The 15,433-nt window shown below is 37.5% G+C and overlaps 1 protein-coding gene across 3 annotated transcripts in view; it reads left to right on the top strand.

Moving 5' to 3' along the window:
• The window catches only part of LOC124777032 (nonsense-mediated mRNA decay factor SMG8), a 96,776-nt gene that overhangs the window by 59,751 nt on the left and 21,592 nt on the right, over positions 1–15,433 (top strand). For all 3 annotated transcript variants that reach the window (XM_047252291.1, XM_047252293.1, XM_047252292.1), the window contains exon 13: positions 2,687–2,918. In XM_047252291.1, the coding sequence (XP_047108247.1) occupies positions 2,687–2,918 (232 nt within the window). The remainder of the gene's footprint in view (positions 1–2,686; positions 2,919–15,433) is intronic.

The following is a 15,433-nucleotide window of genomic DNA, read 5'->3' on the forward strand; positions in this document are numbered from 1 at the left end:
GAAGACACCTTAAAGTAAAAAGCAAAACAAGCCTCATACATAACTAAATATAGATTAAAGCAAGTAAAAGGCATTTAAATTTATTAAAACAATGTCCAGAAAAATACTTCCTAACACTTAAATTTATATTCAGTGTTAAAGTATTTCTCTTTTTCAGAACATATTTTGTTGCTGTTGCCAATCTGGTTTTTTATTCATTTATTACTCATACTTGCATCGGTTAATTTATTGCTTGCGTAACAAAACTCCTCTGCTGTTTTTAGTGTCTCAGTTGCTAAACTTATTTGCTCAGCATCACCTGACGTAATTTGATTATGCTGTATTAGCCATGATTCATTTTTATTTATAGTTCTCATGATAATGTCTTTTCAAGGTTCTATCCATTCTGTTTAAATAATCATCCAAGTTTTTTACTGCCTTTGATAGAATTACAATCTCAGGGCAATCCTTAAAGCTTTTATTTCTTCTCTCTGAATTTGTTTTTCGTGTACCGCTTAAGTTTTTTTTTACTGCTTACTCAACTGAATAAAAAGGTGTTTGAGCTAAAGCCCTTTCTCACTTTCTTCTCAGTTATTGCTTCCTTTTGTGTCCCTCCACTCTTAGAAATTCAGTCTGATTCCTGTATACATTGTAGGTAAGCTTTCATTCCCTATATTTTATCCCTGATAACAAAGAATGTATTCCACTCAATATTTTCCCTAGTTTTTTTAAATGTCTACAAGGGCTATAAATACAGTTTAGCCTTCATGGCTTGCAGTGATTATATAGTTTTCCATTCAAGATTCCGCTGAACAGCTTCCTATTTTGTTTCCCCCTCCCCCAAGTCCACATTTTCTACTAATTTTCCTTCTCTTATGTTGTATCTATGAAATTCCAGTCCCCCAGTATTAAATTTTTATCCCTTTCAATTTGAAGAATACTTTGTTTTATCTCTATGTATATATTTTTTCTAACATCTTCTTCTTCCATGACACAAGTAGACTTGCATACTGTTGCTACTGTCATGGGACATTGCTTTGTGTTTGCCTTAGATGTGGTAACCCATTCACTTGCTGTTCGTAGTACTTTGCCTGCATTTTCATGTTATTGTTCATTATTAGGCCTGCTCTTTCATATAAGTATTAGCTTATCACTCCATAATATTATCACTGAATAATGCATGCTAAAGTTTAAACAGTTGAATGCCAACTCTAAAAAGTTGCAGGTTTTACAAGAATTTCTAAATGTACAAAATTGAGAGCATATAATTTGGAATGCACAAATTTAACCAGAAACTAGGAAGTATCAGCAAAATTACTGTACTCCAGACCTAGAACCTAGAGAACCATTATACAGGGATACACAGCAGTGTATGGAAAATGTCACTAATGGCTGGAGATGGTTCATTAGATAAGTAATAACTGGTAAATGAAGGAGTGATTACATGTTTGGCTGGAAAGCAGGAAAAAATTCATAGGTAGCAATGTGCATCCAAGTATATATCGAGTACCTTGAAATGAGTTCTGGTTAGGTTCGTCAAGAATGAGAATTAAACAGGGCAGTGTTTTCGCTTTGGAATAGAGATCTTTAGTTCTTAAGTGGGAGTCCAAGTATGTTGATATGGAAGCTGAAGTTGTTTGTATTTCAGCATATGAGCACAGTGCTAAGATAACATTGGTGCATATTTGTACAGAGTGGAATAAATGTTCTTACATTTTAACAATGCTGTTAGAGTTTTTTTATGATAAATGATATGGTAGAAATATGGCTTTGGATTGGCCACTACCGTAAGCTAAAAATGAACTTACATTTTCTTGATATGCGAAATAACACTACATCTTTAAACACAATCTCTCAAAAATATATTCAGTTAGCCAAATAATTGTTTATAATGTAGAAAAGCATTTTTATTTGCTATAAACTGTGTATGTTACATTTATTCTTGACTAATTTTGTTTACTTCATCCATCATCAACTGGAAGAAAAATTATAACATCTGTGGGTTTAGAAACACATATTTCTCAAAATTATAACATCTGCTGGTTTAAAAATGCATATTTCTCTTAGAAGGCACATATGTGTACCAAAGTGTATATTAAAGTTTCTTCTTTGGGAAATATCCATTTTTAAACCAACGGGCGTTATCATTTTTCTTCCAGTTTATGACAGTTGAAATAATCAAAACCATTCAAGAATAAATCTAATTATACAGTTGATGGCAAATAAAAGTGCTTTTCTGTAAATATTTCACAGGTGTGTCTAGTTATCCACACAAATTTTTAAACTATCTATAAGATGATTTAATTTAACAATAAAAAAATTCTCTTCACTGAAAATCTCTCACATCACCCTTAACAATTTTAAATACTGAAGTAACATACTTATATTACGAGGTTTTACTCTGACAGAAGTTGTTAAAAATGTCTTGTAGTATTCTATTCTTTGCTCTAAAGAAAACAAAGGGTCCAGTTTATTTACAAAAAAAAAATTTTTTTTTGAGACAGTCTTATTTTTCTGTCAATTTATTTTTTGTTTTGTGTATGTAATGTTTTGTTCCTTTGTAGCTGTCAATGAAGAAGTGGGTCATCATGGTTTTCACTCTTTCTTCTTACCTTCCAAATTTGATATGTGATACACTGGTGTGAAACAATGAAAACTGTGATCATAAATTAAGCTGATGCATTGATACAATGATTCATGTCTGCAGATAAATCTCTGGTACGGCAGCCTTCAACAACAGAATACCTGCCGGGCATGTTACATACTGAGTCACCAGCTGGTTTGTTGCCACAGTTCCCATCTTGGGCCCTGACATGCTTGGGACCAAGCAGCTTGTACTCTCACAACCTAGGTCTGCAAGATCAACAGCAAGCTGGGCTTCTCGGAGGTTCTGCGTATCTACTTCCATGGGATGTTACTGTGCGCCTGGAGCATCATAGGTATTGCCACCAATATGGATTATTGATTATATACAGGGTGAACTGGAATTCCACCAAAAAAACTTTCAGAGGTTGTTCAGGGATATCTTCTGAGTATTTTGCTGTAAGGGACCCATGGTTTCTGGCAGCTTGTTATAGAATTATTTCATTTTGTTTGGTTCCTTGACCCACTTAGCTAAATAACTGCATTGCACTGAAAATAGCCCACGACAGTGCAAATGTCGATGATATGCACTGTGTGTCTTGTTTCCATTCACTGGCGGCACCTGCTGTTGACAGTATTAATGCCCCCTTTACCTCATTGTACCCAAGTTTGCGTTCAGTACTACTTTTTCTGTCTAGGGTTTTGTTTTCCATCAGTGTTAACTGTGCATTAGCAGTGATACACAGCAGTACTATGGACATGTTTCCTATGAAGCGTATGGGTTCACTGAATGCATTGGAAGAGCAATATGGTGACATTATACTGAGCTGTCACAACAGCAACACCAGTCACATCAGCTATACATAGCTATGTGAAACCAAATCCTGATTTTTGTGTTGTGTATTGTGGTGATTACATATTACATGCTTTTTCACTGTTGTGAAGGTTTCTTGTCAGAAACAATGGTAACAGTGGTAACAAACTACATTACTATTCTGTAAAGAGCCGCCAGATGCTTTGGGTTTCTTACACCAAAAGGCTCACAAAGTAACCCTGTACAAGCTCAGAATGTTTGTTGATAGAGTTCTGGTTGACCCAGTATACAGAAAGCTCATATAATATATTACTACTTTCTATGGAAATTACTGTTAGAAGAAATTTTATCATCAGTTTTTGTGTCCATTGCAAGATGGATAATATGAGATAATACCTATGTTGTGTGCTATCTTTGAAGAAATGCTTTTATTGCTGATTTTTATGTGATGGCCATTAGACTGTGGTTCAAGGCATGATTCTTTGCCTTACATTTCAACTTCCAGTGCTAGAGACATTATCACAATCTTTAATGACTTGGAAAGTAGTTACAGTCTCAGACAAACTGAGCAAGCTGAACGTTTTATATGTATCCATGCAATGGTTGGATTGTGATGTCATCAGACTGCTGCCTAAGATCACTTAGTCATGCCGACATAAGTTATTGAGCTTGTAATGGGCAGGAGTTACTGCTGTTTGTTTTATTTTGCAACAATGCCCACAAATTTTCAAATTTCAATCATTCTTTTTTTGTTAAAGCCGTTTTTGGGTTTTCGAATTTACAATATATGACCTCTGTGTACATCATAGTGCAGTACTGATTAGAGCTTGCTAAAATCACAGTATCAGAGAAACAAATTTGGTGGTTCCCTCATCCCAATGCATGATCTGATACTACTGATATACCCATATGGTCCAAGCAAGAATTACTTTTCTGTTCGTTAAGCAGGTTCTAATGCTTCTTTTTGTATTTTCTATGTACACCTGACTGTAAGTCGAAGGGATTTTATATACTTCTGCTGTGGCAAGCAGGAGACATAGATCCATTGCAATGTTCAAATATTCGCACACCTTTCTTGTTCATTTAAACATTGCATCAAATCTGTGTTTTTGGAGTACTCTGCTGATGCGGTCAGTTACAGTTTTTACCAATGGAAGGAAAATTTTCTCTTTAATTGGTTCCTTTTCAGTAGAGACCTTATAGGATGTAGTGCTTTATTTATCTCTTTCTCAGAGTAGGCATTTCTTCTGAAGGCATTTCTTAAATGAACAGGCTCATCTTTCACCTGGTTGCGACACTCCCCTTGCCTGTAGTTGACGATGCACTCAGTTTTTCGTATCTTGAAGTCTCGTGTCTTGATGTACTGAAAAGGTATTCTGGAAACTGAAGGATAGTGCCAAATGATGTACAGCACATGATAGATGAATTTTAAAAGTGGTTCATTCCACTTTATCTGCACCATAACATTGTTGGTGGCCAGGTATGGTTTTACAAATAACAGTTTATACAGGTAAAGAGACACACATCTCTTCCTTCACACACACCTCTGGAAGAGAACTCTCCCACTCATTAATCAGATCCAAGGTACTTGTTGAATTTCACAGCAGTGTAATATAAAGTGACAGGAATATGAAATTAATGGTGCAAACAATATAGTTTGCAGTGTGTCTACCAGAAATAATAACACTGCCCAGTAAATAGTGTTTGTGGAATGTTAGCACTTTGAAGTTACAAGTCTATTATTTCCCACAAGATGCTACAGATAAAAGAACTTTCATGGCTGTAGACTCTTTACATTAATTGACATATTTGTGGCAAATAAGAATACTGGTGGTGGACCTTTTGTACATAGATATCACTCATGTGATTACCTATCACAAACTTGATTTGATGTCTGTGTGCTGGCTGGCCACAGACTCTAAGGTACAGAAATGTTTTCCAGTTATTTCCTGGCTGCAGACTCTCACGAACTTAATAGAGAGATCTTACATCATTGCTTGCCAGATTGTAATGTGATCCATCATGGATGTGACACCCAGCTACTCACCAGTCGCAGATTGACTATTTTTGGGAAAGGTTTGCTATTTAAAGACAGATGTAAGAGTATGATGTGATTTCTGAAACTACTTAATGCTTTGAAAATCAGTTAGGTTAGATTTTACTCTTCTGTATGGACTCTAAGAATTCATTATTATTTGGTTTATGAACAAATGTATCAGATTAACTTCGTAAATTGTAAAAGTATATAGAACATTATTATTCTTTTGTCACCTGAAACCACCTATTTATGAGTATGGCTTCCATTTGAAATAAATCTTTTATGATCCCAAATTATTCAAAATCTTAGTTAATGACAGAATTCATTAGTGAAAGGAGTTGTCTGATTCAGAAAAAATATAGCAACAAAAATATGTCATCGAAGTTCTGAATCTTGTGTGCATTAAAATGAAGTAGGCAATTGAAATTTTGAGGATCTAGACTGTTAATGTATGTTATAATGCAAGTTAAGTTATATCTGATAATTTAAGCTATGTTCTCAGAAAGTTGGGATTGTCTGCTTTTGGATGTATGGTAACAGTCCTCCTATGCTACCAATTAGCTCAAAATGTTTTTAATTGTATGATGATGTCATAACTTCAATTAGCTGTAAGTTTTAATTGCTCTGGACTCTAGCAAAACAAGCTGCATTATTGTAATCAGGATTAAACAGTTGAAATATAAGGTTAAATGAAATTTTGAATTTTCATTGCCATACAATGATGCACCTTCTTAGAAATTTCTTCTTCAAATTAAGGGCTGTGTTTGATATTAGTAGACTTCTCTTGGCCAAGAATGCACCTCTTGCCAGTGCTAGTCTGCTTTTTATGTCTCCTTGTTCCATCCATCCTTGCGTAGGAGGCAAAATTTCTTATCTTCGTCTACTCTGCGACCTGCAATTCTGATGTAAAGTTTCTCTCTGATCTTGTTTCTGCTACTTCTCATTAGTTTCATCTTTCTTCAATTTACTCTCAATCCATATTCTGTACTCATTACACTGTCCATTCCATTCAGTGGTTCCTGTAATTATTCTTCATTTTCAATGAGGACAGCAATGTCATCAGCAAATCTTATCATTGATATCCCTTCGCCTTGAATTGTAATCCCATTCGTGAACCTTTCTTTTATTTCCATCTAAATTAGATATAGATTCCATTCTGTATTAGATATAGAATGAAAAAGTGAAAACATTTTAGTTATTCCTGGGAGCAGAAAATGGAACAGATCTTTTGATAACTCCTCTTGTCTGCTTTAGATGGTGATTGGAATTTCTGCATGGGTATCTATCTGTGTATTGATACAGTGTTTAAACCAACAGAAAAGTTGTGTGAATGTCTGAACACTGCAAGGGATCTATGTGTAAATTAAGATTTCATTTTGTGCACATACATCTACACTCTGCAAAACACTATGAAGTGCATGGCAGATGATATGTCCCATTGTACCAGTTATTAGGGCTTTTTTCACATTCCATTCACGTGTGGAACATGGGAAGAATGAAATGCCTTTGTGTGTGGCGTAATTAATCTAACCTTGTCATCACCGCTCCTATGGGAGTGTTTTGTAGGGGACGGTAGTAGATCCCTAGAGTCATAATTTAAAGCTGGTTATTGAAACTTTAAGTAGCCATCTCGTGATAGATTTTGTCTACCTTCAAGCATGCCAGTTCAGTTTCTTCAGCATCTCTACGACATTCTCCCATGGCTTAAACAAACCTGTGACTATTATTGCTGCTTTCCTCTTTGTATGTTCAATATCACTGTTAGTTCTGTTTGGTACAGGTCCCACACACATGAGCCACATTCTGGGGCGGACTGTATGTCATTTACAACCAATCTTCCATGTAGATTGACTGCATTTCCATAGTATTCAACAAATAAACTGCAGTAGAACCAAGATTAATGGTCGCTTTTGGGAACAGGTGGTAGTTGGAATGCTAAAAAGGTCGGATATTCAGAGGAGAATGAAAGTAGAGCTCGAAATTATGTAATAAATCAAAGTAAAAAATTACATCCCTAATAAAGAGAAATGTAAACAGAAAATTTTAGACACTGAAAATCTATTTTAAAAAGTGTGTGTGTGTGTGTGTGTGTGTGTGTGTGTGGGGGGGGGGGGGGGGGGGGGTTTTTGGGGGGGGGGGGGGGCTGCATCATGCCACTTTTTTTACCCACAATAAGTCCATAGCTGTAGTGGTTGGCTGTTGTTCCAAATATTTGAGGTCAGTTTCAAATGCATCCTCTGCTGCAGAGTGGATTGTCTCCAACATTTTTCTGTTGCAAAACAAAATCGATGATCTGATCATCTTCAGATTGTTCAAACAGCACCAATGTTGCCACCCTTTCCAGCCTTTCCTCCACATCAGCATACTGGATATAATTCTGAAGAGTTTGAAAATCAGTGACTAAACCAGCAGTGTCTGACTCATTAGTTCTGGAAGTTCTTACTTTTGGTTTAGGATATTACAAACTTTCTTCCATGCTTTTTGTAGAGTGGTTTTTTTGAGTTCTTCCCAAGCATGAGCAACTGTGTGAATTCTGTCTTTTATGTCAAGGCTTTTCATTGCTCCAAAAAGATCTCAGCCCTCTTGTGTTTTCTCCAATAAAGGGCTGACGTAATTCCTCCTGCAATGTCATTTTAACCACTCAGTAAAAGTCTGTTCCATTAGTTGCATTATTGGAGTCACTTTGGGGGCAGGAGGGGGGGGGGGGGTCAGGGAAGGGGGGCAGTAATGTAGCTTTTTTGTAACCTTGTTGAAAATCAGACTTAGTGTGGTGGCTAGGGGCATTGTCTAGCATTACAGTTGCATGGGATAGTAGGTTTCTTTGTTTCAAGTGTTTTTAAAAGCTGGACCAAATCCACCAAAAAAACACTCTTTAAACGAATTACATTTCTTCTAAGCACTTTTTTTAGCTTGGTAATTAATGAGAAGTGCTGATTTGTTTATGTTTTTGAAGGCTTATAGTTTCTTAGATTTGCCAATTTCAAACAACAGCAATTTATGGTCAACACTTGTGTTGCTGTATGTTGCAGTGGTCAGCCTGTCCTTTGCTAGTTTCATGTCTGTGACTGTTTCATTCTTTCAGGCAAGAGTTTTTTGAGGGAGTATTTTTTAGTTTAGCCCAGTCTTGTCAATGTTGTATAATTGATCAGCTACCAGTTAATTTTTTGAGACTGTTTTATTAAAATTTGTGAACAAACTCCACACCCGCAATGGTAAGTTTTTCAAATGAAGTAGCTACTTGGCTAACTCTGTGACAATTTTTCCACCAGTAAAGCCAACCTTCACATGCTTGGAATTTGTCTTTTTCATCCCCCCAGTTTTTGGTTCAACTGAATAGTTTTTCTTTTGTGATAGGGTCTGAACCATGAACCATGGATCTTTCCATTATTGGGGAGGCTTGCATGCCTAAGCAATACCGATAGCCGTACTGTAGGTGCAACCACAATGGAGGGGTATCTGTTGAGAGGTGGACAAATGTGTGGTTCCTGAATGGGGGCAGTAGCCTTTTCAATGGTTGAAGGGGCAATAATCTGGCTGATTGACTGATCTGACCTTGTAACATCAACCAAAACAGCCTTGCTGTGCTGGTACAGTGAACAGCTGTAAGCAAGGGAAGCTGTAGCCATAATTTTTCCCGAGGGAATTCAGCTCTACTGTATGGTTAAGTGATGATGGCATCCTCTTGGGTAAAATATTCCAGAGGTAAAATAGTCCCCCATTTGGATCTCCGGGTAGGGACTACCCAGGAGATCATCGTTATCAGGAGAAACAAAACTGGCATTCTGCAGAACAGAGCTTGGAATTTCAGATCCCTTAATCAGGCTAAAGTTAGATATAGTGGGAATTAGTGAAGTTTGTTGGCAGGAGGAACAGGGCTCCTGGTCAGGTGAATGCAGGGTTGTAAATACAAAATCAAGTAGGGGTAAAGCAGGAGTAGGTTTAATAATGAATAAAAAAATAGGAATGCAGATAAGGTACTATGAACAGCATAGTGAATGCATTATTGTAGCCAAGGTAGACACGAAGCCCATATACATCACAGTAGTACAAGTTTATATGTCAACTAGCTCTGTGGACAAGTTGGAGATTGAGGAAATGTATGTTGAGATAAAACAAATTATTCAGATAGTTAAGTGAGATGAAAATTTAATAGTCATGGGGGACTGAAATTAGATAGTAGGAGAAGGAAGAGAAGGAAAAGTAGTAGGTGTATATGGACTGGTGGGAAGGAATGAAAGAGGAAGCTGACTGGTAGAATTTTACATGGAGCATAATTTAATCATAGCTAACACTTGGTTTAAGAATTGTGAAAGGAGTTTGTGTACATGGAAGAGACCTGGAGACACTGGAAGTTTCAGATTGATTATATAATGGTTAGACAGATTTTCGAACCAGAGGTTGTAGAGAGTTTCAGAGGGAGCATTAGGGAATTATTGATAAAAACAGGAGGAAGGAATACAATAGAAAAAGAATGGATAGCTTTGAGAGATGAAATAGTGATGGACGCAGAGGATCAACTAGGTAAAAAGACGAGGGCTAGCAGAAATCCTTGGGTAACACAAGATGTATTGAATTTAATCGATGAAGGGAAAAAATATAAAAATGCAATGAATGAAGCAGGCAAAAGGGAATATATACATCTAAAAAATGAAATCAACAGGAAATGCAAAACGGCTAAACAGGAATGGATGTAGGACAAATGTAAGGATGTGAAAGCATATATCACTAAGGGTAAGACAGATGGTGCCTACAGGAAAATTAAAGAGACCTTTAGAGAGAACAGAACCACCAGTATGAATACCAAGAGCTCAGATAAAAAACCAGTCCTAAGCAAAGCAGGGAAAGCAGAAAGGTGGGCAGAGTATATAGAGGGTCTATACAAGGGATATGTACTTCAGGGCAGTATTATGGAAATGGAAGAGTATGTAGATCATGATGAGAAGGGAGTATGATACTGCATGAAGAGTTTGACAAAACACTGAAAGACTTAAGTAAAATCAAAGCCCTGGGAGTAGACAACATTCCATTAGAGCTAATGATAGTCTTGGAAGAGCCAACTATGACAAAACTCTTCCGTCTGATGAGCAAGATGTATGAGGCAGGTTAAATACCTTCAGACTTCAAGAAGAATATAAGAATTCCAATTCCAAAGAAAGCAAGTGCTAATAGATGTGAAAATTACCAAATTATCTGTTTAATAAATCATGGTTACAAAATACTATCACAAATTCTTTACAGAAGAATGGAAAAACTGGTAGAAGCCAACCTCCAGGAAGATCAGTTTGGATTCAGGAGAAGTGTAGAAAAACAGGAAGCAATACTGACCCTATGCCTCCTCATAGAAGATGGTTTAAGGAACAGCAAACCTATGTTTATAGCATTTGTAGACTTAGAGAAAGCTTTTGACAATGTTGACTGGAATGCTTTGTTTCACATTCTAAAGGTGGCAGGGCTAAAATGCAGTGAGCAGAAGGCTATTTACGATTTGTACAGAAACAAGATGGCAGTTGTAAGAGTCGAGGGGCACGAAAAGGTAGTAGTGGTTGAGAAGGGAGTGAGACAGGGTTGTAGCCTATCCCTGATGTTATTCAATCTGTATATTGACCAAGCAGTAAAGGAAAGGAAAGAAAAATTTGGAATAGGAATTAAAGTCCAGAGAGAAGAAATAAAAACTTTGAGGTTTGCTGATGACATTATAATTCTGTCAGGGACAACAAAGGAATTGGAAGAGCAGTTGAACAAAATGGACAGTTTAATTTTATCTATATTTTGCAGCTTAAAATGTGACTGCATTCACAACATTAGAGGTATGAATTAAACAACGCCTTCAGTCACAACTTTTTCGTGTTTTATTAACTACACGATGCATTTCGGACCCTGTGGGTCCATTGTCAGGTGTACTTTGTTTTAATACATGTTTTATTTCTTCTCCTGAACGAGGTGAAATGCATATTCCTGTCACGAAAAGGTTTAATGTTAGGTTATGAATTTCATAAGTCGAATGCGGAAAACATGTGCCAAATAGTGGAAAATGAACACTGTAAACTTACCACATAATCCAAGGAAAGCATTTTCAACGTTTTAGTACTGAAATGTTTACTGGTACTAAAATGTACAAATACATACAAAACATTACAAATAATCTCAAAGAAAATTATTTATTGAGAAAAGGTCACCATAGATTCACCAAATATCATTCTTGTGAAACACAACTAGCTCTTCACACACACAAAGTAATGAGTGTGATTAACAGGGGATCTCAAGTTGATTCCATATTTCTGGACACCATTCACCACAACTGACTGCTAATTAAATTGCACGCCCATGGAATATCACCCTAGTTGTCCAACTGGATTCACAATTTTCTGCCATAATGTTCACAGTTCATAGAAACTGATGAAAAGTCATTGAGTAAGACAGAAGTGATATCTGGTGTTCTCCAAGGAAGTGTTGGAGGCTGTCTGCTGTTCCTAATCTATATAAATGATTAAGGATGAAATCCAAGTAGCCCTCACAGATTGTTTGCAGATGATGCTGTCATTTACAATCTTTTAAAAATCATCTACTGATCAAAACCAACTGCAGTATAATTTAGACAAGATATATGTAAAGTGTGAAAAGCTGCAGTTGACTCTGAATAATGAAAAGTCATCCAAATGAGTACTAAAAGAAATCTGCAAAATTTCAGTTATATGATAAATCACTCAAATCTAAAGGCTGTGAATTCAACTAAATACTTAGGGATTACAGTTACTGATAACTTACATTGGAACCATCACAAAGATAATGTTGTAAGGAAAGCAAACCAAAGACTGTGTTTTATTGGCAGAACACTTAAAAGATGCAACACGTCTACTGAAGAGACTGCCTACACTGTGCTTGTCCTTCCTCTTGTGGGGTATTGCTGCACATCAGATAGGATTGACAGAGGACATCAAAAAAGTGCAAAGAAGGGAAGCTCATTTTGTGTTATCACAAAATAGGGGAGAGACTGTCACAGGTGTGATATGCGAGTTGGGTGGCAATCATTAAAATAAAGATGTTGTCATTGCCACAGGACCTTCTTATGAAGTTTCAGTCACTACCTTTTTTCCTCTGAATATGAAAATATTTTGTTGATGCCTGCCTACATAGGGATAAATGTAATACTCAGAGCATCAAGGAAACGCAGTGCACCACCGTCTTCTCTACGTTCTCACTTGCCGCAAACGAAATAGATGCCTTGGCCACAGTGTCTACAGAAAGCCCACCCACACTGATCTTTACTTGTTTACCATCAGCCTTCATCACCTGGCACAGAACCACACTGCATTACAAACGTTGGTGCATTGTGCAAGAATGATATCAGATGCTGATGACCTGCCACATGAACTGAGCCACCTACACAAGGTCTTCAGGAACAGTGGCTATAATGTCAATCAAATAAATGAAGTGATTTCAAGCAAGACTCATAAGGCCACTGACAAGGACCAGGAGAAGAAACTTGCTGTATTACCTATCAGTGGCTCTGTGTCAGGTAAGATAAGCTGACTGCTGAAACAACACAAGGTCAAATCAATCTTCAGGCCTCCGACCAAAACCAGTCAGTTACTAAGACAAGTTAAAGACACAACAGGTCTCAGAATGCCTTGGGTCTACAAGATACTTTGTGAATGTGGCCAGTCTTATATTGGACAAACAGTAAGCACTGGAACAATGCAGGAAGAAGCATGAGCGGTTTTATCGCCTATGCTATCCTGAGAAACCTGCTTTAGCTGAGTACGTGTTAGAAAATGGACACCGGATAAAGTTTGACGAAACATCCATCATGGCTTACACAGGTGGCTTCTGGGATTGTGTAACTAAAGAAGGCATTGAAATAAAAACCACCAATAAAACCCTAAATAGAGATGGTGCAGCATGATGTGGGATGCTGTGATCACACGGTTGAAGCAGGTGTTTTGAATGATGCATCAACATTTGCCCACGTATGGCAATGCTGCAGGCACCAGTGACGTTACAGTCCTTCAAGTAGTGTATGTAAGGGGTGTACCAGCAGCCCACTGGTAGTCATATCCCTTGACAGTGGCCAAGGAATGCTTGGCCGAAAGCCTGCGTAATTTTAATTATTTGACACAGTTGGAAACCCAAGAATTTTTTATTCAAGTGAACTGAGATTTCTCTGAAGTTTTTGGTTACATCAAGAGATGAGTTTGCTGGGTGATAGAAGGGTCCAATTGTTATCATTCTATGCCCACCCCTGATACTGAGTCTTGCCCAAAAAGTCGTACATACAGCTTCAGTTTCTATCTTGATGGATTTGAGTTTGTCTGCTGTGACAAATATGCCATCTCCATTTCTCATTTGCCTATCCTTTTGATATACATTTTATGTTAGTTACATAATATTAATTACCTAGGAACCCCCCCCCCCCCCCTCCCCCCCAGGGGCAACAGTCTGGATGATTGACTGATCTGGCCTTGTAACACTAACCAAAACAGCCTTGCTGTGGTGGTACTGCGAACAGCTAAAAGCAAGGGGAAACTACAGCCGTAATTTTTCCCGAGGGCATGCAGCTTTACTGTATAGTTAAATGATGATGGCGTCCTCTTGGGTAAAATATTCCGGAGGTAAAATAGTCCCCCATTCGGATCCCCGGGCGGGGACTACTCAAGAGGACGTCGTTATCAGGAGAAAGAAAACTGGCGTTCTGCGGATCGGAGCGTGGAATGTCAGGTCCCTTAATCGGGCAGGTAGGCTAGAAAATTTAAAAAGTGAAATGGATAGGTTGAAGTTAGATATAGTGGGAATTAGTGAAGTTCGGTGGCAGGAGGAACAAGAGTTTTGGTCAGTTAAATACAGGGTTATAAATACAAAATCAAATAGGGGTAATGCAGGAGTAGGTTTAATAATGAATAAAAAAAATAGGAGTGCGGGTAAGCTACTACAAACAGCATAGTGAACGCATTATTGTGGCCAAGGTAGACATGAAGCCCACACTTACTACAATAGTACAAGTTTATATGCCAACTAGCTCCGCAGATGATGAAGAAATTGATGAAATGTGTGATGAGATAAAAGAAATTATTCAGGTAGTGAAGGGAGACGAAAATTTAATAGTCATGGGTGACTGGAATTCAAGAGTAGGAAAAGGGAGAGAAGGAAACATAGTAGATGAATATGGATTGGGGGAAAGAAATGAAAGAGGAAGCCATCTGGTAGAATTTTGCACAGTGCATAACTTAATCATAGCTAACACTTGGTTCAAGAATCGTAAAGGAAGGTTGTACACGTGGTAGAATCCTGGATATACTAGAAGGTATCAGATAGATTATATAATGGTAAGACAGAGACTTAGGAATCAGGTATAAAATTGTAACACATTTCCATGGGCAGATGTGGACTCTGACCACAATATATTGGTTATGAGCTGTAGATTAAAACTGATGACACTGCAAAAAGGTGGGAATTTAAGGAGATGGGATCTGGACAAACTGATTAAACCAGAGGTTGTACAGAGTTTCAGGGAGAGCATAAGGGAACAATTGTCACAAATGGGGGAAAGAAATACAGTAGAAGAAGAATGGGTAGCTCTGAGGGATGAAGTAGTGATAGCAGCAGAGGATCAAGTAGGTAAAAAGACGAGGGATAGTAGAAATCCTTGGGTAACAGAAGAAATATTGAATTTAATTGATGAAAGGAGAAAATATAAAAATGCAGTAAATGAAGCAGGCAAAAAGGAATACAAACGTCTAAAAAATTAGATCGACAGGAAGTGCAAAATGGCTAAGCAGGGATGGCTAGAAGACAAATGTAAGAATGTAGAGGCTTATCTCGCTAGGGGTAAGATAGATACTGCCTACAGGAAAATTAAAGAGACCTTTGGAGAAAAGAGAACCACTTGTATGAATATCAAGAGCTCAGATGGAAACCCAGTTCTAAGCAAAGAAGGGAAAGCAGAAAGGTGGAAGGAGTGTATAGAGGGTCTATACAAGGGCGACATACTTGAGGACAATATTCTGGAAATGGAAGAGAATGTA

Source organism: Schistocerca piceifrons, chromosome 2 (genome assembly GCF_021461385.2).
Source record: "Schistocerca piceifrons isolate TAMUIC-IGC-003096 chromosome 2, iqSchPice1.1, whole genome shotgun sequence".
NCBI lineage: Eukaryota > Metazoa > Arthropoda > Insecta > Orthoptera > Acrididae > Schistocerca > Schistocerca piceifrons.